This window comes from Engystomops pustulosus, chromosome 4, assembly GCF_040894005.1.
Source record: "Engystomops pustulosus chromosome 4, aEngPut4.maternal, whole genome shotgun sequence".
Taxonomy (NCBI): domain Eukaryota; kingdom Metazoa; phylum Chordata; class Amphibia; order Anura; family Leptodactylidae; genus Engystomops; species Engystomops pustulosus.
Window position 1 is genome coordinate 208,572,112 of NC_092414.1, and position 26,838 is coordinate 208,598,949.

The window sequence follows — 26,838 nt, forward strand, 5'->3', positions numbered from 1 at the left end:
GGTTATTGGAGCGTTTGGGAGCTGCTGAGGTAACCCTAAGGAGAAGTTTCTACTAAGGGTAATTGATACCCCCACATTTGTTTTCTGCAACCTTACAAGTGGCCACCAGGTGAGCACCTATTAATACTTACCTGGCTACCAACTACCCTGACGTTATCACACGAGGCGCTGTCACCTCTCGTTGTCTTTTTTGTTTTCTCTTTCTGTTTTAGGGAAAAACTAGGGAAGAGCTAAGGGTAGGAAAGAAAACATGATGGGCTGAAAACACAAAATGGCTACCACTCACCGAAGGCTCAGACAAACAGTGCCACATAATCTGGTGTGCCCTTAAACAGAAACCACGGTTGCCAGATCCTAGGGAATTTTTCCATGATGGGATTTAAACTCTTAAAAGTTATTTAACCGCAACCATATATATATTTTTTTTATAATGAAGTAAACAGTAGTGATGTAATGATGGGTCAGTGTTATCTATATAGAGGTCATTGTACAGGGAGGGGGAGGGGATAAGCTGTGACATCATCTATTGTCAGTAGTGATGTAATGATGGGTCAGTGTTATCTATATAGAGGTCATTGTACAGGGAGGGGGGAGGAGATAAGCTGTGACATCATCTATTGTCAGTAGTGATGTAATGATGGGTCAGTGTTATCTATATAGAGGTCATTGTACAGGGAGGGGAAGGAGATAAGCTGTGACATCATCTATTGTCAGTAGTGATGTAATGATGGGTCAGTGTTATCTATATAGAGGTCATTGTACAGGGAGAAGGAGGAGATAAGCTGTGACATCATCTATTGTCAGTAGTGATGTAATGATGGGTCAGTGTTATCTATATAGAGGTCATTGTACAGGGAGGGGGAGGAGATAAGCTGTGACATCATCTATTGTCAGTAGTGATGTAATGATGGGTCAGTGTTATCTATATAGAGGTCATTGTACAGGGAGGGGGAGGAGATAAGCTGTGACATCATCTATTGTCAGTAGTGATGTAATGATGGGTCAGTGTTATCTATATAGAGGTCATTGTACAGGAGGGGGAGGAGATAAGCTGTGACATCATCTATTGTCAGTAGTGATGTAATGATGGGTCAGTGTTATCTATATAGAGGTCATTGTACAGGGAGGAGGAGGAGATAAGCTGTGACATCATCTATTGTAAGTAGTGATGTAATGATGGGTCAGTGTTATCTATATAGAGGTCATTGTACAGGGAGAGGGAGGAGATAAGCTGTGACATCATCTATTGTCAGTAGTGATGTAATGATGGGTCAGTGTTATCTCTATAGAGGTCATTGTAAAGGGAGGAGGAGGAGATAAGCTGTGACATCATCTATTGTCAGTAGTGATGTAATAATGGGTCAGTGTTATCTATATAGAGTTCATTGTACAGGGAGGCGGAGGAGATAAGCTGTGACATCATCTATTGTCAGTAGTGATGTAATGATGGGTCAGTGTATCTATATAGAGGTCATTGTACAGGGAGGGGGAGGAGATAAGCTGTGACATCATCTATTGTCAGTAGTGATGTTATGGTGGGTCAGTGTTATCTGCAGTTGAAGTCAGAAGTTTATATTTATATAAGCAATACCCCATATGCATGTTTATCAGAATTAACCTTTCCTGTTGAAGTCAATTAGGATTACCATAATAATTTCTATTAGCCAAGTCCCAGAATATTGAGAGAGAGCAAAGTTTTAAGGCATTATTACTAGTTAATGCAAATTCAAAAGTTTACATACACTAAGATTACTAATGCCTTTAAACATTTTAGGACAGTCTGGACTGATGGTGTAATGTTTTTGAAGCATCCAGCAATACCAGAAAAGACACCAGTGTATGTATTTGAAGGGACACCTCAAACACATCATGATGTGACATCTTGTAAACCGATGACGTAAACCGACACCTGGGACCGGAATCTAAGTGGTACCCAGTTTTCACCACAGCCCACTGCAAAGAGGGTTGGACTTGCTGTGGCGTGGTACCACCAGGTCTTTCCACAGGTGCGACTTTGTCCGAGGTACAAAGCAGTATCATAGTCGGGGACAGGCAGGAGGTCAGAGCGGGCAGCATGGGATCAGAATCGGGATGTAGCAATAGGTCATGGCAGGCAATGTAGTCAGGAACGGAACCGGGGTCACAACGGGAAATCACAATAACAGCACAGGGCATGGAACAACGCTTTCTCTTGGGCACAAGGCTCGAAGATCTGGCAGGGAACACAGGAATGGGCTGGGAATTTATCAGAATTACCAGCCGGGCAGTGCCAATTATTGGCGCGGTGGCCTTTTAAATCTCAGAAAGCTGGAGCATGTGCACCCCTTGGAGGTGGGGACACACACACCGTACCACCGTAGTCAGCGCTGGCGAGGTAAGTGAACCAGTGGGGGACCAGGGCAGCGAAGAGGAGTATGGGTGTGGCTGCGACCCAGTAGGTGGGTTGCAGGAGCACCCATGCAATGAGGGTGCCTTGGTAATCTGTATCTATTTGCCGAGAGGAACTTGGAGCAGGCAGTGTCCGAACACATCCTCTTCCAGCAGCACTAGCTCTATAGCTACCAAGCCATGTCCCTGTTCCTAAATTCATGCTTTCCTCCTTTTTAAAGACCTGCAATACTAAACTATACTTTGAAAGCACTTTTACAATCAAGGTATTACCGCACGCTATTCACTGGGAGGAGCACTTTTATGATCCACATCTACTTCACACTTTTCACTTTTATGGCCCACCGCAGACAACAGCGTAAGCTGACACCAGTGGTGTCGCAAAGCGTGTTGGCGTGTTGGACTTGCTGCAGTGTGTTACCACCAGGTTGTTCCACTTTTATGATCAATTTATTACTGCACTATGAAGAGCACTTTTATGGCCCACTTATTACTGCTCACTATTTACTAAGAGGAGTACTTTCTTGATCCATGTATTACTGTCCACTTTTCACTCTGAAGAACACCTGGATGGTTCATGTATTGCTTGCTATTCACTAAGAGGAGCACTTTTATGATCCACATCTACTTCACACTTTTCACTTTTATGGCCCACCGCAGACAATAGCGTAAGCTGACACCAGTGGTACCCGGTTTTCACCAGAGCCCGCCGCAAAGCGTGTTGGCGTGTTGGACTTGCTGCAGTGTGTTACCACCAGGTTGTTCCACTTTTATGATCAATGTATTACTGCACTATGAAGAGCATTTTTATGGTCCACTTATTACTGCTCACTATTTACTGAGAGGAGTACTTTCTTGATCCATGTATTACTTTCCACTTTTCACTCTGAAGAACACCTGGATGGTTCGTGTATTACTTGCTATTCACTAAGAGGAGCACTTTTATGATCCATGTACTGCATACTATTCACTGTGAATTTTTATTCACTATTCATTTTATTCACAATTTTTTTTAGAATTCACATATTACTATGTGCTATTTACTATGAGGTACATTTTTAAGTTTGGTGTATTACTTGGCAATATTCATTATGAAGAGCACTTTTATGATCTACTTATTACTGTGTGTTATTTACTGTAGAGAACACTTTTATGATCCATGTATTGCTTGGCAATATTCACTATGAAGAGCACTTTTTATCATCCACATATTACTGTGCACTATGGATTATGAAGAGCACTTTTATGACCAATGGAGGATTATAATATTGGCATTTAGGGTAGCCACCCAGGGCCACCGGAATCACCCATATATTAATATAATATATTTTTAATATAATATACCTTCTCTGAATTGGACCATTCTCCCTGGATCTTCTGAATACACTCCCTGCTCTGCTATTAACCACAGAGCACTTGGCATATCGGCATCCTGGCACAAATGGCACAGTGGCACCACACACTGCGACGCCTGCAGCAGATGTCTGAGATATGGAAGAAAATAAGGCTGTGCTAAGCTGCTAAATATCGTTTGGCTGCATCCCAGCTGCTATATACTGGTTGGCTGCAGCTGCTATATACTCAGGGCTGCAGCTGCTATATACTGTGGGCTGGAGCTATATACTGAGAGCATGGAGCTACTATATACTGGGGGTCTGGAGGTACTATTTACTAGCGGTCTGGAGCTGCTACATACTGGGGATCTGTAGATGCTATATACTGGGGTCTGAGGCTGCTATATACAGGAGGGGACTGGATATAGTATATATTGAGGACTGGATATAGTTTATACTGGGGGCTGGATGTAGTATATACTGGAAGGCTGGAGATATATACCGGAGGGGGCTGGCTATGTTAATTATTGGTTTTGCATATAAGTAACTATATAAGCTGCATATCACTTTGCTGAATATGATACTATTTTAATTTATAAGGGGGTGTTTTATTGTGTATTTTAGTTATACGTCGTATTGAGTGAATAAATGAATAAGCATGTGCTATGTATAAATTATACAATAAATTGAGGGTGCTGTATTTATTATTAATCAAGGAGGTTATATATTACACTATTTTTATTATTTAAATATATTCATGAGATATAATAATTTCCTATTAATAATATGGTAGTAATATGGTGACAGTGAGGTGAGTTATGGTGTGAGGTGACTGTAATCCAGGTGATATTATATTGTGACCTTGGTTTTGCCTGTTACTGATGAGTAATGTACTCACTGACTGACCTTCTAGTATAACTCTCATAATATGTTGAGCCAGTGAAAATATTCCATCCAAATATGACCCATGGGCAATGTTTTAGTTGTCAGTATTTTTCTGTTAGGTTGGTTTGGTTGGTTGCTTTAATGTGTTAAAAGTCCATTTTAGGCTTTACCAGGTAAAATTGGTTGATGTGATGTAGGGTTATAGGGAGTAGGCTGCATCTGTATTTAAAGAAACTCCAGACAATCTCTCTATAGCTCGGGGTACATGGTAGTCTTAATTTGTCACTGTTTATAACCCGCATATTACTGCATGCTATTCACTGAGAAGAGTACTCTTAAGATCCATGTATTAATGTGCTCTTTTCACTGAGAATGGCACATTTATGACCACACATTACTGTGCACTATTCACTATAAAGAGCACTTTTATGATATACCTATTACTGCACATTTATTCACTATGCTGAGCAGTTTTATGAACCATGTATTATTGTGGGATATTCACATGAGCAACTTTACAAACAAGGTATGATGATGATGATGATAATTTATGATTTTTCTGGATCTTTCAGATATTTCAGATCTTGCTGAATGATGCAGTAAAAACAAAATTTCTTGTAATTTCAAGCATTGCTATATTCTATATAATGAGTAAGAATATCCATGCACTCTAGCAGCCTATGAGTAGCCTAAAACAGATTGTCTCTGATAAGGACATTATTTTACATTTCCACATTATTCTAATAATAACAACCTCCTATATACACTGCAGTGCCCTAAAAGGGGCAATGGCTTTTTTTTCAAAAGTCCCTGCTAGTCTGATTGACCCTACAGTAAGCTGCAAACTCTCCCTAGCTGTCTGTTGAGTGTAATGGCATCTGGACATGTGACCCTGCTCTTGCCTATGCTAAGGGGCTGTAAGCCGCTTGATTGGCTGCTTCAGCAGTTAATTAAACAGAATGGCACTTTTTTCCTAAACATAGACCCAAGTTAACCCATGTATGGGCAATGGAACCAAATACTAATGAATTAATGGAATACAAATACAACAATTAATAAAGAATACTTAAATTCATTATTCTGGCACTTGGCAAATATAAATAAATTTGGTAATCTCAAATTACCTCAAATGGATGCATTTTGATGTCATTTCTTGTCAGGATAATGTCATATATGAACGCAGATTCTCAGCATTTTAGAAAGAACATCAGATCAAAAATTTATACCTATCCTGACTTCTCCTGGCAGGTATCTGTGTGTCTAAACCTCATAATATTCAGGTGATGATGAACTTCTTCATTGATCTGAGGCTTCCTTATTCTGTGGTGAGAAATGAGCAAATAGAGATCCGGGCCATTCTCTACAACTACGGCAACAGCCAAATTAAGGCAAGTTATCCAGAAATAGTCACAATAAATGTGTTATCCATAAAGGAGAGGTCTGGGATTATTCACTTTTAGTTTATTAGCTTATAGACTGCTAATGTTCAGCATAGTCATTTCCATAAATTCTGTCGGTATATAGTGGATGTAGTGATGACATCATGTCGGCAGATAGATATAAGCTCCATTTTTTTGTCAGTAATTGGCTCTTGTTTATTATCTAAAACATTATATTCCCAGAAAACTCCCGTAAACATTTTCACTTCTCACACATCCTTTAAAGCCAACTTTTTGTCTTTGGTTCAGACTCGTGTAGACTGGACCTACAATGAAAAGTTTTGCAGTCTCTCCACGGCCAAGAAGAGGTATCGCCAAGAAGTAATCATCAAACCTACCTCTTCGGTGGCTGTACCCTTTGTTATTATACCCTTAGAACTGGGAGAACATGAAATTGAGGTGAAGGCCGCTGGGGCAATTGTGTCTGATGGTGTGAGGAAAACACTAAAGGTCGTGGTAAGTAACAAAGAAAAGATATTTCTCGGGGATTACATTCAAATTATTAGAACAATCTTTATGTGCAGGGTGCAAGGTGTTGTTGTGTTCCTCTAGTGACCCTTGGTCTGCTTATTTGACTTCTGCATCTGCAACTGTTCTTACTTGTCCAGTGGTAGAAATGGGGAAAATTGGGGTAAATTTATAGGGGTTTTCTGAAAATTTGTTTACAGAGGCACGGGGAGCTTCCAGATGGCCCGGCCACTCCCATCTGTTACCATATCCCAGCGCCTACAACAAGATTGGGATGGATGGGAGTGGCCGACGACCTCTTCCTGCCGGAAGCTCCCCGAGCACAGCTTCTGTACCCCTGTAAACAAACATGGGCACGGATCAGACAGACCAGGATACTCCTGGGTAACTCCTTTACTGATAAGGTTGGAAAAGATTGCCCACAGGAAAAGAGGAATATTTGAAATAACATGATATACATGGATAGAGTTTGATAGGTTGGAATAGACAGAATGTTTTGTTTTATTTATTTTTTGTTTCTCTGTGTGACCTTATCCGCCTCACCGGTAAGGTTGTGCTTATAGGGTGGGGGAGAAGGGGGAAGAGGCTATTGACTTTATAGCCTCCATGTCTAAAAGAAAGAAGGGTACAAAGAAAGTTTTTTGATTATTTTGCTTATATGTATGACAATAATAGGGAAAGAGAAATATGATATTGAGCAGTTGTTGTAACATTGTAAGTTACTGATTTATGGGTCACTATAGAAAATGTCTTTCCAGCTCACCCAATTGGCCACTTGCTGTTTTGTAAAGTGTAACGTTCTCTAGCAGAACCCAATATTGACATGAAAATGGTTGAAAGATCCAGTTCCAAAAAAACAGCTCACCGATTTGTAGATACAGTACACTGTAAAAATCCAACGCGTTTCCGGTATAGGAGATACCCTTACTCATGGCTGATTTATGGGTAGAGTATAAAGTATAATGAACTTTAAATGTAATCTTTTTGTATCTAGTTGATTTTTTCCTCGTCATATCTTGACCGGTAATTTATTTTGTAAATTTATAAAGAATTATTTATAACAATACATATATCCTCTTAGTTTTCTCGCATTAAGTCCATTCATCCCTAGATATGACCCCAACATCGTCCAGTTTTCTATGAATTTCCTGTTTCTTTCTGCAGCCAGAAGGAAGACGCCTGACCCAGGCTCTGAAATCTGTCATTTTGGATCCACAATTAAAAGGTTTGTAAATTTTGTTTTTTAGATTTCGACAGTACAAAGTTACACTAAACAGTCTTGATCTTCACCTGGTTTATCGCAGTGTCTTATTCTGAATTACACGTCACACATTTTCACCTTTTCGATGACTTGATTTACGGCAGAAAAAAATTGGTGGCTTTGATAAGTTGCCAATAGTCTGTACTCACGGCTATTTCTCACGCAGGAGGAGTCCAAGAAGAACGGGTCACAGCAATAAAAACCAAAAATGTTGTCCCCAATACAAAGGTTTCCACCATAGTTACCATTCTAGGTGAGTTCTGATGAGACAACCTACCTCTTATATACACAGTGCATGTATAGTACTTAGAGATTGGATAATAATCTCTATAAATAATCAGGATGTTCCTTGCCTTATCTCATGACTTCTTCTTCTCCCTAATACCCAGGAAGTCCAATAAGTGAAATGATAGAGAAGACCCTTGATGGCAAATTCATGACCGATTTGTTTGAAGCCCCTAGTGGATGTGCGGAGCAGAACATGGTTAGAGTGACGGCCCCCCTTATAGCCGTACATTTCATGGATTCCAGTCAACAGTGGGAAGGAGTAGGAGTAGACCTTAGAGACCAGGGCATTGAGTACATCAAACAAGGTAAGATATTCTACAAAACAGATTAGCTTGTCATGTAACTTGTACTGAAAATTATGCTATTCAACCCCTTACGCACCAGGCCATTTTCGTTTTTTTGCATTTTCATTTTTCACTCCTTGTCCTTAAAAATCTTTAACTTTTTTTTTTTTTTTAAAAATACATTTTTTCCAGTTTTTCAGTGATAAATGTTACAAATGTGAGCAAATAAAGTACATCGTTATAATTCGATTTCATATGTATAAGATACCTTCATCTTAAGGAATATTAAATGCGGCATATTTAATATAAGATGAAAAACACAATCAGTTTGGGGAAAATATAGGGAAAAAATAACAGGCAAAGTCAACAACAGGGTGACCTATTATGTTGCAGTGGTATTTTCTGTGTATAGAGTTGTATGAGGGATTGTTTTCTGCCTAATACATTGCACTTCCTACTATGGCCGTTATGGGGGTTCATCATTGTCAGGATCAGGACAAGATTTCTAACATGTTTATGATTTTTTTTCTTTTATATCAGTTCTAGGGAAAGAGGGGGAATAGAATTTTTAGATTTTTTAATGAAAGTTTTTTATTTATTTATTTTATCTAATATAATGTTTTTTCTTTACTACATTTTAGACCAGACCCCCAAAGGTTAAAGTACCCTTGGAGTCTGATTGTTCCTACCATATACTGCAATTCTACAGTATTTTTCTCTGTGACATTGTTATAGATACTGCCAAATAACAGGTCTTGGAGTCTCCAGTCTGCCATGGAAACAGATAGTCGCTCCCCATTTATGACAGAACAACATCAGAGCAGTCAATAAATAGCGATCAGTGCAAGCACCGTTAAAGGGTTTCAGCGGTGGGTGTTTGCAGCATAATGCAGCCAATACCCACCATATATGTATATGGCTCAGCGCATGATCCCTCTTCATACATCATTATGCACTGACTAAGCCTACAAGACTGCGGAAGAGACTGTGATATCCCATCTTGCATTCGGCCTATTGATATCTATAAGCTATTATGGGGCTATGTTCAAATTATAGAAAATCTACCTTCACAATCCAGTATAAAATACCAGGAACTCTTTGAATATATGTAAACAATACATTCCTTTGTTTAAAAACAACTTTTACAATTAAGCTTTTGAGCCAGAAGGTCTGAGTGTGTTACCAGAACAACTCCAATTATAGCTTCAAAGGCTGCAACATCCCCCCCCCCCACCCACACACACACCTTCTACTTTCTCAGCACTTCTCCTCCCTCTGTCTGATGATCAAACACAGTGGGAGCGGGAAGTGCTCCTGCACAGTGTAACAGCCTGTAAAGCTACAGAACGGAAAGGCCCTGGTAACGCCTTCCAGAGCCCTTCTTGCTCATTAGCATATATTTAGAAGTTGATTTAGGAAGGAAAAGATTTTCATGGTCCCTGGTTCTATAAGTAAGTGTCTCTGGTTTACACTATTCTCTATGACAGTGGTGGCGAACCTATGGCACTGGTGCCAGAAGCGGCACTCTGAGCCCTTTCTGTGGGCACCCAGGCCATCACCCCAGCATGAAGTTCCCCAGACAGAACTCAAAGAATCTGCCTGCAGAATCTTCCTACAATGATAGGCGAATTTGCCCTCCTCCTTTCAACTGCGTTGGTGTCTTTAGGAGGCAGAACGATTGAAAGTTGTCAAAGAACATAAGAAATAAATAAAGAAATAAATTATAGCTTAAATTGCTGTGCTGGCACTTTGCAATAAATAAGTGGCTTTTGGTTGAAGTTTGGGAACTCAGGCTCTAAAAGGTTCGCCATCACTGCTCTATGAGGACATGGGGGAGCCAGAACAAAAGCTCCTGGCGACAGGTTTCTTGAGATTTGCATTTCCTTTTCTCTCATATTTCTTTAAACAATAGAGAAAGATATATTATATTTCTATATGTTGTGTACATAGACACACCTCCTTTTGTACACGTTTGGTTGATTTCACTAAAGAAAATTATTTCATTGTCTGTTAGTTATTATTATTGTTGTTATTATTTTATATATTTTGTTGACAGGTGTAGAAAATCAATTGACAATCTCTAAGAGAGACGGTTCATACGACTCATGGAACACCTATAGAACCAGCACATGGTAATAAAGACATTTACTATTGGTTCTAACTTCAACCATTATTAATTTGTTATAATCTACAATATGAAAATAGTTTTCAAGTTTTAAAAATAGACATAGAACTGATCCAAGGGGCGGCCTAATGATAAATATACCTCCTCATGTGCACAAACTTAAAGTGTAACTTTAAAGCTATAGTGATTTTGCCAAATTATTGTATGTGATTCCTCCTTTGATGCCTACTTTTTGTTGCTCACGGTTTTCTTTCCAATGTTCAGGCATTTCTGTTCTGAAAGTGTTTGACAAAAATCTTTCTCACCAGAGGTGAAGTGAGTGGAGACTAATGTCTGTCAGTCTATGCCCTCAAGTGGAGGACAGTTAGCTTGCCCACAGATCCCATGATGTCTTGTGTTCTCTCTCAAAGTATTTTATCATTAAATCTATTTATTTGCCCACAAGTAAATCCAGTGAACACTGCACAGTGCACATACAGGATGTATATAGTGACCAGCCTGGCAGGAGCAGGGAACATGTACATTACATATAGGATGTCTATGGTGACAGCCTTGCAGCTTCCATGACATGGAGGAGCAGGGAACATGTAATAAGCGGTAGAAATCATAAGTAAACCAGTTACATGAAGTCTATAGTCTTTGCTGTGGGCCCACTAAGGGTTAATAGCTTCTCTAGACAGCCGTGATAGTTCCGATGGCAAGGTGGGGGAGGGGAAAAGCATGAGGCTCATAGTGTGACAAAGAAAGTTCTGTAGAATCAGATTTGGATGGTCGGACTATTAGGGAACAGGGGAGATCTTTTACCTCACTATTCTGTGCAGGAGACATCTGTATAAACTGTTCTGAACACATCCAGCTCTGCTACATACACAGAGAGAGCTCTGTCACATGTCACAAGCTTATCAGCACAGAGAGAGGAAACAGTTACTGCAGCTCTGAGGTAATCTAAGGGGTATAGCAAAAAAACTGCTGGAATTTGGTAACAAAGATAATAGGCAAAGTTGTTTTACATCCCAAGAGTTGTTGAGTTGTAGAAAAAAAACCCCTTTACAGTTACTCTTTAAGGCCCTAAGCTGTTTTCATAAACTGCCCTATATTGCTGACATATACATGGCCTTTGTAACTACACAACCCCACAGTGACTGCGATAGTTTTTTATTTATATTTCTATGACCCTTATTGCCCTTTTAATTCCAATGGTCCATAGCCTTCCATGTTTTTTTTTTATGATCTCCATTTCTCTTGGTCTTTTCCTGGCCTTGATAATTTGGCTAGACTTGAATACTTGGCCCCTCACCTTCGGTTACCATTAGCTGTTTCTATTTCTCTTCTTCTCACTTTATCTTAAACTCAATTTTACTAGCACCAACAACACAGCCTCCCTATCTAAATAGATGTGAGAGATAAACTACGCAGTTAACAGGTCACCAACAAGCTATAGGTAGGAAAGTCCAAAAATCTATCAAAATCAATATAAAGATCGGTCTACCCAGTGAAAGCTGAGAAAAGTTGAAAATAAAAATCATACAAGAAGAATACAGGCTCACCTTAGCAACCTTTAGTAACAATGTTACTAAGGAGATACTATAAAACCTATTTTGCACAGACTAAGCAAAATGTGTAGTAAACAAATTAGCTTTAAGCTCCTTTCTTGCTTGTAATAATTTATATTTTGCTTTTGACTATGGCTCCCTCCGTACTTACCAGACTTCTATCTTTCAGGCTCACTGCGTATGTGGTCAAAGTATTTTCCCTGGCTAAACGTCTGATCGATTTTAACAGAGATAATATATGCAAACCAGTGAGGTGGCTGATTGAAAAAACGCAAAATAAAGAAGGGAAATTCACAGAGGATTCATTCGTCTACCAACAGGAATTGGGGGTATGTGTGCTCCGCCAGAACTGAACCTTATAGAAAATGTGTGAAATGTCTTGACAAAGTTTTAATGCAACGTAACATGTGAAAACTCAACAACAAGTAAGTAGCTACAAAAGGTAAAAACAAAATAATAGAACGAGGTAACACAGGTCATCCACATTTTACTTGAAACAGTTACCGTATATACTCGAGTATAAGCCGACCCAAGTATAAGCCGAGGCCCCTAATTTTACCAGAAAAACCTGGTAAAACATATAATTATTTTACTCGAGTATAAGCCGAGTTTGGGTTTTCAGCACATTTTTTTTGTGCTGAAAAACTAGGATTATACTTTAGTATATATGTATGTATTTCAGTAGTAGTGAAGAGCCCAATTGAGTTGGTGGGACTGACTTATGTGATTTTTTTTTAAGCACATAGAGTTACGTAGAGTTGAAGCACATAGTGTTACGTTGACATTAAAAATGTAAGGAGTTTCCTGGTCTAAAAATATTGATGACCTTTCTAAAGAGTCAGACTAGTGATACTTCTAGATGTTTGCAGATGATACACAACAGATCTATAGTAACCTGGTCCAAAAACATCATACTTTCTGGAGGCCAGATACCAGTTACTAGTACATTGAAGTAGTGCAGATATCACAAATGGGCCACACAAACTATGACAGCTCAATGCTGCTGTTGACTTGCATTGTCCATGGTTACGGTACTACCGGCCATGTCTGAGTGGCCTTCCGGCACCCTTCCATCTCCAATATGCCGCAACCTTCTTCCAGTTTATGACCAGAGTTCTGATCTTAGACACAAATCCGTCTGCAGATGATTGTTAATATTCTTAGAAATTATTTTGTATCCCTATTTTTTCTTTTACATAGGAGGGTATAAGAGAAGGTGCCAAGGAGCTGGATTCCAGTCTCACCGCCTTTGTCCTGGTCGCCCTCCTAGAAAGTGAAGATTACTGTAAAGACAAAGTTGATGTAAGTTTTCCTGTTCAATATAACACAAGTCTTCACTTTAATATCTACTTCTGTGGTGGTAACGATGATACAATCTTTTTACAGATTGCACCGGCTACCAGGTCTCACATAATAAGAGAGCTAATAGCCTCTAAAGTAACTTTGTTGTAGCTAAACAAACTTAGTCAAATTTTATAACAATTGCATCCTCTTTGCCTATTTCAATTATGGCAAGGTCATTAGTCCTAGACCTCCCATTATTAACATGTGAAACTCCTACCAAGTATATTAGACCAACTAGAATGGAGTCATAGATACCCAATGATAAAATAGTATATCTTTGTGGTAATAACTAAAATAGGTGAACAATAAAAGTTTTCAAGATTCCAATACAAAAATGGCCATCAGACGGGTGAGTCATCAGAATAGTATCAGGGAAACGTTTAGAGTGAACACAAGGAATTTCCACATATAGACAAATATAGAGCAAGACGATCCCGTCACTGCACTCTCTGTGCTTCTCATATATCTAATCCCATTATAGCTCGATTATAGCTCCCTTACCCATGTTCAGCGACCGCACCGCCAGGGGCCCCGATGCACGTTTGGCAGGGGATTTCTGCTTAGTGATGACACTTCTTAGTAAGAGAGCTGGACGCTCAATCATAACATTTTGCATTCATTGGAATAGATATAAAGTACCCGGTACTAGCTCTGAGTGACTCCAATATTGCTAGTAGGTGCACACTAGCTACTACTACACTTCCTATCTATTCCCAATGCTGGTAAACCTGAGTAGCTCCCCCCCTCCACATGTTTTGCCACCTAAAATGGCGTCCTCAAGGGTATTGGGGCTATAAAGGTGATCATTGTGAATCACCATTGGGGAAAAAGAGCTTTATTTAGTTAAAACTTAGTGATAAGGAAGGTTAAATTAACCCTTTTAGTTTATACTTTGTGAATTTGTCTCTCAATTCTGTGTATGAGCAAATGTATCTTCATTAGAGATGAGCAAACATACTCGTCCGAGCTTGATGCTCGTTCGAGCATTAGCGTACTCGAAACTGCTCGGACGAGTATTTCGCCAGCTCGAGAAAATGGCATCTCCCGCCGTTTTGCTTTTTGGCAGCCAGAAACAGAGCCAATCACAAGCCAGGAGACTCTGCACTCCACCCAGCATGACGTGGTACCCTTACACGTCGATAGCAGTGGTTGGCTGGCCAGATCAGGTGACCCTGGAATAGACTAGCCCCTGCCCGCGCTGCTCGCGTCATTCTCTGTCTGGATGCCGCTAGGGAGAGAGCTGCTGCTGGTCAGGGAAAGCGTTAGGCTGTTCTATTAGAATAGTGTTAGGCAGGAGTGATTCTACAAGAACCCAACAGCCCTTCTTAGGGCTACAATAACGTTTTAATTTCCTTTTTTTTGGTTTGCTTGTGGCTGGGCTTGCTGGCATTAGTAGTGCAGCTAGTACCATATTGTGAGTTATTCTGCAGGGAGACTTGCGACCGTTGTGTTTAGCTCTTAGTGACACACATATCCACCTCAAACACCGAAGTAGGACAATTTATTAGGGGTTTGATTTGAATTAGGCAGAGTCTGTTTATTTATTTTTTTTTACGTTTATTTCTTTTTAGAACTCAAAGTCATCAGGCACAGCACAAAATCCAGTTGTGTGCTGTCAGTGTAGGTTAGAAACTAGCCATAGCAATAGGATAGCATCGTTTTGTTTAAAAAAAAATATATAAAGTTTACACTTTAATTTGGAAAATGTTTAACCCGAGGGCTAGGGGTAGAGGACGAGGGCGTGGACGTGGGCGTCCAACTACTGCAGGGGTCAGAGGCCGTGGTCCTGGGCGGGTTGAGACACCACCTGCTGATGAGGGAGCAGGGGGATGCCGCAAAGCTACACTCCCTAGGTTCATCATGTCTCAAGTTACTGGGACTCGTGGTAGAGCACTGTTGAGGCCAGAACAGTGCGAAGAGGTGATGTCGTGGATTGCGGACAATGCTTCTAGCCATTTGTTCACCAGTCAGTCTTCCACGCAGTCCACCCATGTCACCGAAATCAGCTCTCCTCCAGCTCCTCCACCTCAGCCTCCTTCCCCCAGTCTGCCCCCTCCCAGGAAAATTTGGCATTTGAACCGGCATACTCTGAGGAACTGTTTTCTGGACCCTTCCCACAGTCAAAAACCACTTGTCCGGTTGCTGCTGAGCAATTTTCCGATGCCCAGGTTTTCCACTGGTTGCAGTCTGTGGGTGATGATGACATTATTGACGTAGTGGAAGAAGTGTGTAAAGAGGTGTTGGACGATGAGGACAGTGGTGAAGTTTTTGTCAGGGCAGGAAATCCGAGGGGGGAGCAGACTGAGGGATCGGAGGATGATGAGGTGACAGACCCAAGCTGGGTTGATAGGCCGGGTGAACACAGTGCTTCTGAGACAGAGGCGAGTCCTATAGCAGAACAGGTTGGAAGAGGCAGTGGTGGGGCCAGACGGAGAGGCAGGGCCAGAGCTGGTGCATCAGCGCCAAATTTTTCCCGTAGTCAAGCTCCCGTGGAGAGGGCTAGATTTTCAGAAGTCTGGAGGTTCTTTAAAGAAACACCGGATGACCGACGGACTGTGATGTTCAACCTTTGCCAAACCAGGATCAGCAGGGGTTCCACCACTACTAGCTTAACTACCACCAGTATGCGCAGACATATGAATGCTAAACACCCCACTCAATGGCACCAAGCCCGTTCACCTCCGGCCAGGCACACCACTGCTCCTTCCCCTGTGTCATCTGCTAGTCAGCCCCCTGCCCAGGACCCCGGCCCAAACACCTCCCGTGCGAAAACCCCATCTTCGCCTCCACGATCCTCCACAGCATCCACCAGCGTTCAGCTCTCCATACCCCAGACGCTGGAGCGCAAAAGGAAGTTTAGTGCAACCCACCCACACACCCAAGCCCTCAACGTCCACATCTCCAAACTTCTTAGCCTGGAGATGCTGCCCTATAGGCTGGTAGAGACCGAGGCCTTTCGAAACCTCATGGCGGTGGCCGCCCATCGGTATTCGGTCCCCAGCCGCCATTACTTTTCTCGATGTGCCGTCCCAGTCCTGCACCAGCACGTGTCAGACAACATCGTGTGTCAGACGGACACGTGGACGAGTGCTGCCGGGCAGGGCCACTATATATTGCTGACAGCACATTGGGTTAACTTGGTGGAGGCTGGGACCGAGTCTGACCCTGGGGCTGGTCATCTACTGCCTACCTCGGTCCAGGTCTCAAAGGCCTACTATGCCTCCTCCTCCTCCCACCCCTCCTCCACCTCCTCCGAATTACCATCCGTGGGCATGGCGCCATCAGTCGGTAGCTCTAGGCACAGCAGCAGTGCCGTTGCTAAGCGACAGCAGGCGGTGCTTAAACTGCTGAGCCTAGGCGATAAAAGGCACACCGCCCAAAAGCTATTACAGGGCATCACTGCACAGACTGATCTGTGGCTGGCACCACTGAACCTGAAGCCAGGCATGGTTGTGTGTGACAACGGCCGTAACCTGGTGGCGGCTCTGCAACTCGCCAGACTGACACATGTGCCATGCCTGGCCCTTGTGTTAAATCTCATAGTTCAGCGTTTCCGCAAGACATACCCCAATCTGTCTGATTTGCTCACGAAGGTGCGCCACATCTGTGCGCATTTCAGGAAGTCCAGCACAGATGCTGCCACTCTCAGGGCAGCGCAGCGCCGCCTCCAACTGCCTGCTCACCGACTGTTGTGCGACGTGCCCACGAGGTGGAATTCAACATTAACCATGTTATCCAGAGTTTACCAGCAGCGCAGAGCGATTGTAGACTGCTAGATTTCAACTTCCACCAGAACTGGTAGTCAGGTCAGTCAGCTTCCTCAAGTCTACAATGAGGAGTGGACGTGGATGTCTGATATCTGACAGGTGCTGAGTAACTTTGAGGAGTCAACACAGATGGTCAGTGGCGATGCCGCCATCATCAGCCTCACCATCCCGCTGCTTGGCCTGTTGAAAAACTCTCTGGTCAGCATGAAGTCTGAAGCTTTGCGCTCGTCACAAGAGACGGGGGAAGAAGATTCCCTTGTTGATAGCCAAAGCACCCTCAGGTCTGTTTCTCAGTGTATATCGGAGGAGGTGGAGGAGGATGAGGAGGAGAATGTTGGCGAGACAGAAGAGGGGACCATTGTTCAGTCCTTCACTGTTCAGCGTGTATGGGCAGAAGAAGGAGGAGGAGGAAATGGAGAGTCAGGCGAGTGAGGGGAGTGACTTCTTGCGCGTTGGGACTCTGGCGCATATGGCAGATTTCATGCTAGGCTGCCTATCCCGTGACCCTCGCGTTCAAAGAATTTATTCCAGCACTGCTTACTGGGTATTCACTCTCCTGGACCCACGGTACAAGCAAAATCTTTCCACTCTCATCCCTGGAGAGGAAAGGAGTGTGAGAATGCATGAATACCAGTAGGCCCTGGTTCACAAGCTGAAACAGTATTTCCCTTCTGACAGCGCTAGCGGCAGAGGGCGTACTTCTGCGGGACAAGTAGCGAGGGAGAGTAGGCGAGCAGGCAGCTTTTCCAGCACTGGCAGGGGTACGCTTTACAAGGCCTTTGCCAGTTTTATGTCACCCCAGCAAGACACTGTCACCTGTCCCCAGTCTCGGCAGAGTAGGGCTGATCTTTACAGAAAGATGGTGAGGGATTATGTAGCTGACCATACCATCGTCCTAAATGATCACACAGCTCCCTACAACTACTGGGTTTCAAAGCTGGACATGTGGCACGAACCGGCGCTGTACGCCTTGGAGGTTCTTGCCTGCCCTGCTGATAGCGTGTTTCCGAGCGGGTTTTCAGTGCGGCTGGTGGCATCATCACCGATAAGCGTACACGCCTGTCGACTGACAGCGCTGACAGGCTAACGCTTATCAAGATGAATAAAGCCTGGATTTCTCATGATTTCCATTCTCCACCAGGTGAAAGAAGCTCAACCTGTTTAATGTATGCACTCCTCCTCCTCATTGTCCTCCTTCTCCTCCTCTTTGTACACTAAAGCATAGGAAACTGGCTATTTTGAAACTGGCTCTATGTATTTAATTTATCTGGAGGGCCACCTACCCGGTCCTCTGTTTTAAACAATTTTTGGGAGTGCCACATACAGGCACTCAATCTATTTAATTTTTCTGTAGGACCACCTAACTGCTCCTTTGGTTTAAAAACTTTTTTGGACTGCCACATACAGGCACTCAATCTATTTAATTTTTCTGGAGGACCACCTACCTGCTCCTCTGGTTTGAAAACTTTTTTGGACTGCCACATACAGGCACTATCCAAATTAAATTGTCTCCATAGCAGCCTCCACATGTCGTCTTTTTAGCTACCTCCACACTTCATTGCCATAGCTGCCTCCAAATGTCGTCCATATAGCTGCCTTAATACATGGTCCCTTTATCAAACAAGCTGTGTCAGGCAGAATTTTGGGTTGTTTTCATGGCTTCCACATCAAACTTGTTATTTTTGTTGCCACCCTGCTGTGTAATCCACAAAATATACTGGCAAACTTTTTTCATTTACTAATATTATTTCAGCGCTTCTTGCGCATCTGTTTACATTCCCCTCACCCGCCATAACCCAAACTTATAAGAACACTACTACACTTGATCTTATACAAAAGGTTCTTAGAGGTGCTGTTTGGGGAGGAGCCGAGAGACAGGGGCTTGGATTGGCGAAAGCTTGCCTGGCAGCTGAGCGCCAGCTCCATCCCAAGATCCAACTAACATAGTTTTAACTGCAGCACCTTTAATCTACTACTAGTTCACTGCCTCCATACATCGTCCCCTTATCAAACGAGCTGTGTCAGGCAGAATTTTCAGGTGTTTCACCAAATACATAGTGGAACTCGGCCCATCTGTCGCCGCCATGCTGGAGACCTGAAGTTTCAATCATAGAAGAAATATGGATGCCCCAGTAGTCACTCTTAATCATGGAAGTCGTCTCCATGGCTGCCTCCACATGTCGTCCCTTTATCAAACGAACTGTGTCAGGCTCATTTTTCGGGTGTTTCACCAGATATGTTATGGAACTTGGTCACTATGTCGCCACCATGCTGTGTTATCGACTAAATATACCTTCAACCTTTTGTTCACATAGGAAATCATTTCAGCGCTTCTTGCTCACCTCCTTTGGTGAAACCTGAGTCAAATTAGGGTATGTCGCCATGACACTCTCTAGCCTGCCACTGCTGCCGCTGCCTCTGCATGCCGTCCCCTATAGTGTCAGGGTCAATTATTGCATGTTTTAGATGCTATCTAGCCTCATTCGGTCACTCTGTCATGGCCATGCTGTTGCCCATAATTTTGGCATAATGGTGCGATTAAGCAACCTCAGAGGCATCCATGCATGCTGCCCCTGCTGTTTCCTGTCCATTTCCGTGGTGTTTCCATCCTTTTCTGAGGTTCCCAGGTGTTTGGCAAAGCTTCCCTGTGCAGAGCCTTGGTCCCCTTGAAAAATGCTCGAGTCTCCCATTGACTTCAATGGGGCTCGTTATTCGAGACGAGCACTCGAGCATCAGGAAAAGTTCGTCTCGAATAACGAGTACCCGAGCATTTTAGTGCTCGCTCATCTCTAATCTTCATCCTTCCTATCCTGTAACCTGGAGCAGGTGGAGGTTGATTACCAGAGGAGACGATCAGCCGCCATGCATATCTTTTCTCAAGGCGCTGACTTATGCAAGAGTCTCAATTGGCTTCCTGTATTAACTTTACTGTATTACACCATGGTTTGTTTCCTCTTGTGCTCTCTCAAACTTTATTTTTATGCAACTGGAGGACCTATCCATTGGATTTGGGAAACTGCATCCGCTTGTAACATTACATCAACTTTAACACAACGGTGGTCACACGGGCTAATACTTTCTATTCTAGACTATAATACATAATACACAAGCCCCAAATAGTGGAACATATATGAAACATTCTACTTTTACTGTACAGGCAGCCCCCGGGTTACGTACAACATAGGTTCCAAAGGTTTGTTCTTAAGTTGAATTTGTATGTAAGTAACTGTATATTTTATAATTGTAGCTTAAGACAAATACTTTTTTTTGCCCCAGTGACAATCAAAGTTTAACATTTTCTTCCTGTAATGGTACCAAGGATTCTCAATAAAGATTCATTACAGACACCTTAGAGATGATTATTGCAGCCTGGGACTATAGTAAAATCCAGAGACTTCAGTCTGTCTTTAACTAAGGGTCGTCTGTGAGTCGGGTGTCCTGTGAGGGGTATTCTCGTATGAGCATTCACATTCAGTTTTATTGATCTGCCATATATAAATATTTCTTCAATTGGATGTTATTAAACAAAATGTTCCTGTGAGAAGATAATTTTTTATGTAGTCATTCTGTCCCTTAGAAACGACACTGTGTCCCAGGATACGACCACCTCTGCTGGAGAGATTGCACAAAGAAACAAAAAGTTTTTTCATATGAAATGTCCGGGAGTTTCTACATGTCCCACTCTGAATCCAGGAGGTCAGGCAGGACTCAATAGCGCATGTCTGGCCACCGCTGCCAAAATGTGAGGTGGTCGTATCCGAGGGACAACATGGCTATGTTTATGAGAACTTGATTAACTATGAGACTATGACTAACTTCACAGGAATATTTTTTTAATAGCATCCAATTGAAGAAATGTTTACATGTGGCAATGAATTAAATTAAATGTAAATTTAAGTAGGGGACCACCTGTATACAATCTATAAAACCTTGATGTTCAGAATCCTAACTATTTCTTATCATTTCTCTCTGGATACAGAATCTAACTTTATGCATCGGAAACGCCACAGACTATTTGAATAAGAAATATCTTTCCTTGGAGACGCCCTACTCCATAGCCCTCACCTCCTACGCGTTGGCTAAGGCCGGCAAACTGCAGGACACCAAGAAACTCATGGGTGCAGCCACAGGTGGGGAACCGGAAATTGTACAACTCTATATAGATCTAAGTTAATTATGGAATAAGCATTTACTCCGTGTGTGTGTCTTTAGATGTTCCTTATATTATAATTAGAATTCAGTTATTGTAGATATTATGACCGATGTGAGGGATATTATTATTATTATTATTATTATTATTATTATTATTATTATTGCATTTTGGGGGTTTTCTTTGTCTCATTTTTTCCAGATAACAACCACTGGGAGGAATCAGACTCCCGCATGTTATCTCTGGAGGCCACCTCTTACGCTCTTCTTACACTTTTGAAGATGAAAGACTTTGAGAAAGCTGGAGTGCTGGTGAAATGGATCACTGAGCAGAGATACTACGGGGAAGTTTGGGGATCAACGCAGGTTTGTCATCTGATTCAATGGAAAATGCTGTATGTTGAATTATAGAATACAGTGAAGCAATTCTGAGATCACTCTTGGGCTACTTTACCCAGAGCCAATCAGGGAAAGTGATATTATGGACTTATGAATATTGATGAGTGGACCTGTTCAGGTTGGCCGAGTTCAACCAAAGCTCGAACAGAGGTGTTTCTAATGTTACCCTATTCGAAAACCTGCCGGTAACACCTGCGATCGGTGCTGGCACCAATCGAGGGTATTAACATACCAGTGGCATGTAAAGAGACAAGTCCGCTCACCTCTATTTAACACATTCACAATCAGTGCCAACACTAATTAGGGGTGTTACTGCAGGGGGTAAACCTGGACATCAAACCCAAACTTCTGGCTGAACCATAATATTTGCTATGGATCGAAATACTTATACCTACTTGTTAATACATATAAACATCTTTATTCCAATAAGACACAACAGCACATTGTAAGCTCAGTCATCCAGACTGGTTCCTTTCCCCACAGGAGAGGTCCTTATTTGTAAGAGATTCCACTCTGGAACAGAATCCTACACAAAAAGACAAATCAGTGACACTTTCCATACGCGGTGCTAATTTTGTCCAGAGAAATTTAATTGGCACTGTCAATGCTCTGACCTTGAGAAACACAAGAGGGTTGGAAGATGTCATACTTGTACCAAATAAATAATTGTGGAAATTCATGATCTTTTTTATTAGAAAACATTGCAATTTTGGAAAAAAATAAGTTATTTTTATATTTTACATATTTTTTGGTATTCTGTTTTTTTCAGCAAAAAAAAGTATATACAAACTTTAGAATAGAAACTTTCTCCTTAAAACAAGATCATTGTCCTACAGTATGTGCTAATATTTGGGGTATTGACCACATCTATAACTCTTGTATTCCAGTCTACTATGATGCAGTTTGAAGCCCTTGCTCAGTATCACATAGACGTGCCGACATACAAAGACTTGGACATGGATGTCTCCTTCACTCTTCCTGGGAGATCCCAGTCTATAGTTCATCGCCTCAACCTGAATAACGCCTTGCTGGCCCGATCAGAGCAGGTAAAGATCCAGGGATGTGATGGGTTCATTAGCTACACTTACTTGTCTCTCCTTTTTAGTCCGGTGGCCCGATCATGTGACTGGTCATGTGATTCGGATACCTCCGATCATGTGACCGGTCGCGTGACTTGGATTACTTCCGGACATGCGTGGTACTATGCATTACACGCTGATTTTACAGGTATACTTTGCTTATCTGCAGGTGATTCGGCTATCTGTGTGTTGGGTCGGGCTTGTCTTTGTGGGCGGGGGAGCTGCATATAAACAGGACCACTCACCTATTGAGCCATATACCCCTGAGGAAGTCACCGGAGCAGGTGACGATACGCGTGGGGTTCGTTCCTCCTCCTCTCCCCACTCTGACCTAGCCCATCTGCCTCCCTATCCTACTATGTGGATTCTTTCCGGGTATTGTATATTCTACGTATTTAGGCAGACATCTATAGGACTGTTCTCTATCTTATAATCATTTTGCACTGGTCACTTTATTTATGCACGTACTTCTTGTCACAGTCCTATGTGCTTCAGATATTCAATATTGTTGTTGAGACCATCTTTTCATCTGTTCTAAGTGGTCAGCTGAGGGTTGGGGAGCCCTGGACACACCGGTCCAGGGAGGCTCAGTGCACCCCCGGGTGCTCTGTTTTTAGTGTTTTTAAATTTTTTTGTGTGGTTTTCTGTCATGATTATATGTTTCTTGGTACTAATAAAATAATTTTTTTGATACCTTAGTCCATTATACGTATCTCCTCTCTTCTTTGTTTTGGGTACATGTACTTATTGGATACGTGGACTGTAGCACCGCATTGTATATTGGGTAGTGCCTGTCCTATCTTTTTGTTTGGTATTAGCTACAAAATCCTCACCATGGGTTCGGGAAACAAAATTCTACATTCTTTATTCATCTTTTTCATTGCAGACATCTGTGGTTGGAGATTTTACAGTCATCGCAAAAGGAAAAGGTCAAGGCACATTGAGGGTAAGAGAAGAATGTATTTTCCAATGTTTAAGTATCGATGGCCTGATTATTTTTGGCTTTTAAAGGAGTTTTCCTAGAATCCTTAATAGCCCATGAGATAGGTACAGGAGTGCTAAAATATATACTGCTCTGGCCAATCAGTGGCCACCTTAGACCACAGGATGTGACTTCAGAATATCCTAGTCTATGGAGGCCACTCATTGACCAAATCAGGTCCCATAATCCCTTCCACTTACGGCCAAGCCAAAGATCGTAAGACTGACTTGATGTGGAAACCAGGAACTGTAGCACTCTGTTGAGGCAAATGGTTCCTTTTTCATGATTGTGGCCTAACAACCACCACTTAATTAGTTCTTGTACACCTCCATACCATCCATATGAATAGTGTTGAGCTGCAATTCCTGAGCATGCGCAGTTGTCTCAGCCTGATGAACATTGTTGAGATGATCAGATTGATGATGATCAAAAAAGACATCACTGGCTCTTTGGTTGGAGAGTGGAAGGAGGAGGCAGGCAGTAAGTCTGGATGGGGGTGTGCATAATTAACAAACAACAAAGCCTGGAGGTGCCCTGGTGATGTGTCCTAGAGCCCCTCAGACTCATTGCATGATTTCAAAAGCTTTTTGTAAAAAAAAGAACATAACTAGCTAAAAGAAGAGTAGATCCCGCTAGAGGGGGCACACACCTGCATGTAAGTGTGCCTGGTTTACAATCCTCGATCCTGGGGCTAGATTTCCTTTAACGTGTGTAATTCCAATTTACCACTAGGTTTTATCTGTTTATTATGCTGTGGAGACAGAGAAGGAGAAAAAATGCAACAATTTTGACCTGTCTGTGACAATAAAGGAGGAACCTGATGGTAAGATACTCGCCTGGTGTTATTTGCGGTTTTCTTTTCCTTTGATTTCATAGTAGAGAGAGTGATGTAGAGATGGATAGAGAGAATGGCCCATGCACACGACAAACTTTAATGCAAATACCATTGCAAGATCGGAGAGGAAGTCAGAGTCACGGATCCATATTAAGGACAATAAATGGTTTGGATACTTGCATATTGTTATCAGAAAGGTCAACCTGAACACAAGACAAGAAAAGTCGTCTTAATCAGAAAATCTATTGACCAGAGTAATAAAAATAGGAAAGAAAACAGGACTTTGCACCTAGAAAGTGAAGCTTGAGTAGGACATGTAATTTTTTTTCTCACTTCAGCGTCTCCCCCTTTAAATGCCTGTAATTATTATTTATAATTTCCCAAACAGCCAAGAAACCTGAAGGGGCCAAGTCCACTGTGTCCATGACTATTTGTACAAGGTATGGGCTATAATATGTTAAATTGAATATGTTCTACTGTTGTATAAGGGGCTACATGCTGCGTACAGAAAATTGCCAATGATACAGTGAGACACAAAAGTAATTGTGCGACATCGCTCCCCAATGTACAATGATCCGCTTTTGGCTCTTTGTGATCATTTGCAATTCTCGAAGAGGATTACGTAAATCTCCAGTGCTGGGACTTTTCCTGTTATCCACCATTGATGACCTGAAAGTTTACAAACTAAAGACTGATCAAATGTTACAATGTAGTGTGTACCCTATTACAGCGTTACAACAAAGAGAGAAGAATGATCATTTTTTATTTAGATTTTTTAAATTTATTTTTATTTATTTTGATGATTTTTAAAATTTTCATTTCCATTTTCTCATTTATTCCAACCCTTCACCATGGGGGCCATTTATTATTGACTTTCAGACAGAAAACTGGCAGATTTTTTTGGTGGAAACTTTAGCACACTCCCTGCGTCCAAATTGATGAATGCCCCACAATAAATCTCAGTAAATGGCACCAATTCCCAAACATACCAATTGTAATCCATAAGGATAAAAAATAAGGAGAAAAACCGCTACAGCTTACCCCTCTTCTATATTACTGTGCTAGTCAGAGATGTTTGCCACAGTGCAAAGTACCAAAGAATGGCTAGACTCCAAAAATAGAAGCATAAATCCAATAAAGGACAAGAAAATCGAGCACCGTGTGAAAAAGTTTTTCAAGCTTTATTATTCCAATGTGAATAGTTACATAAAATTAGCACGTTTTACTAACATGTTTTGAGTCTTTGTATGGCCATGAGTCGTAGTCTTAGTCAAATTGGAAGAATAAAGCTTGAAAACTTTTGCATACAGTGCTGGATTTTCTTGTCCTTTTTTCTGGATTCTTGGATTTAAAATTCCCAAACACTCCAAATTTCCAATGTCACTAGACAGGGTTGCCCTCTTTCCTCTTTTGTTTGTGCTATCCATCAAAACCATCATTAAAATACATCAGACATCATAACTCAATAGCATAATATCTGTTAAGAGGTCCTACCCATAACCTGGCAGCTTTCATGGATGGCCTACTCATTCTAGCCTTCAATCCATCTAATAAATTTCCAGTACTACTCTCACTTTTCTCCAGGTTCTTAGACCTTTTGAACTTCAACATTAATGTCACAATGTCCGTTGCCATGTAGGTGCCAGGTCCTCTGATCACACCAAATCCAAAAGATAATGGGGCACATTTACTTACCCGATCCCTGCGCGATCCCCGATCCAGACTGTTCGACGAGAATGAACGTTGCCGCGATTCATGAAGATCTTGCGCCCGATATCCTGCATGTGTCGCAACCCTGCACAGGTCCGCCGGAGTTCACCTTCCTCTTCCTGGTGCATGTAAGTGCTTGGCTTGCGACAAAAGTTAAATCCCACAGTTTGTCCGAATCCGTCGGATTGTCCGACGGCCCGCCCCCCGATTTGTGTCGCATGAAAGACGCCGCGATTGCGCCAAAATCCGATCGCATGCACCTAAAAGCCCTTTTAAATCCCTGTCCCAGCAGCACAAAACGGAAATCATTGTGATGTCCGACGAAAGTGTGGTCCGCGGGGCCCTCAGTAAATGAGCCCCAATGTCTCACACTTCCCATGGAGTAGCTCATCCAGTTAATAGCTAAGTAATAAGTAATAACATCACACCCACCCTGTCCTCGTGGTATGACCTAAACTATGTACCTCCCAACTAATGGACAGATTCATTCTATTGAACATTTACAAACGCCTCCCCACACTTGCTTCAACAGACAGCTCTGGATGCAA

General features: G+C 42.0%; 1 protein-coding gene across 3 annotated transcripts in view; it reads left to right on the top strand.

Annotated features, from left to right (window-relative positions):
* Positions 1–26,838, top strand: part of LOC140128232 (A.superbus venom factor 1-like) — a 177,922-nt gene that overhangs the window by 143,213 nt on the left and 7,871 nt on the right. For 2 of the 3 annotated variants that reach the window (XM_072149786.1, XM_072149787.1), the window contains exons 20-33: positions 5,856–5,995; positions 6,296–6,502; positions 7,679–7,739; positions 7,942–8,028; positions 8,165–8,368; positions 10,404–10,479; positions 12,195–12,354; positions 13,226–13,327; positions 21,116–21,266; positions 21,488–21,651; positions 22,572–22,730; positions 23,650–23,709; positions 24,478–24,568; positions 24,969–25,020. In XM_072149786.1, coding sequence (XP_072005887.1) covers positions 5,856–5,995; positions 6,296–6,502; positions 7,679–7,739; positions 7,942–8,028; positions 8,165–8,368; positions 10,404–10,479; positions 12,195–12,354; positions 13,226–13,327; positions 21,116–21,266; positions 21,488–21,651; positions 22,572–22,730; positions 23,650–23,709; positions 24,478–24,568; positions 24,969–25,020 — 1,714 coding nt within the window. Of the gene's footprint in view, positions 1–5,855; positions 5,996–6,295; positions 6,503–7,678; positions 7,740–7,941; positions 8,029–8,160; positions 8,369–10,403; positions 10,480–12,194; positions 12,355–13,225; positions 13,328–21,115; positions 21,267–21,487; positions 21,652–22,571; positions 22,731–23,649; positions 23,710–24,477; positions 24,569–24,968; positions 25,021–26,838 lie in introns of all 3 variants that reach the window. The other variant, XM_072149785.1, reaches the window with a different exon arrangement.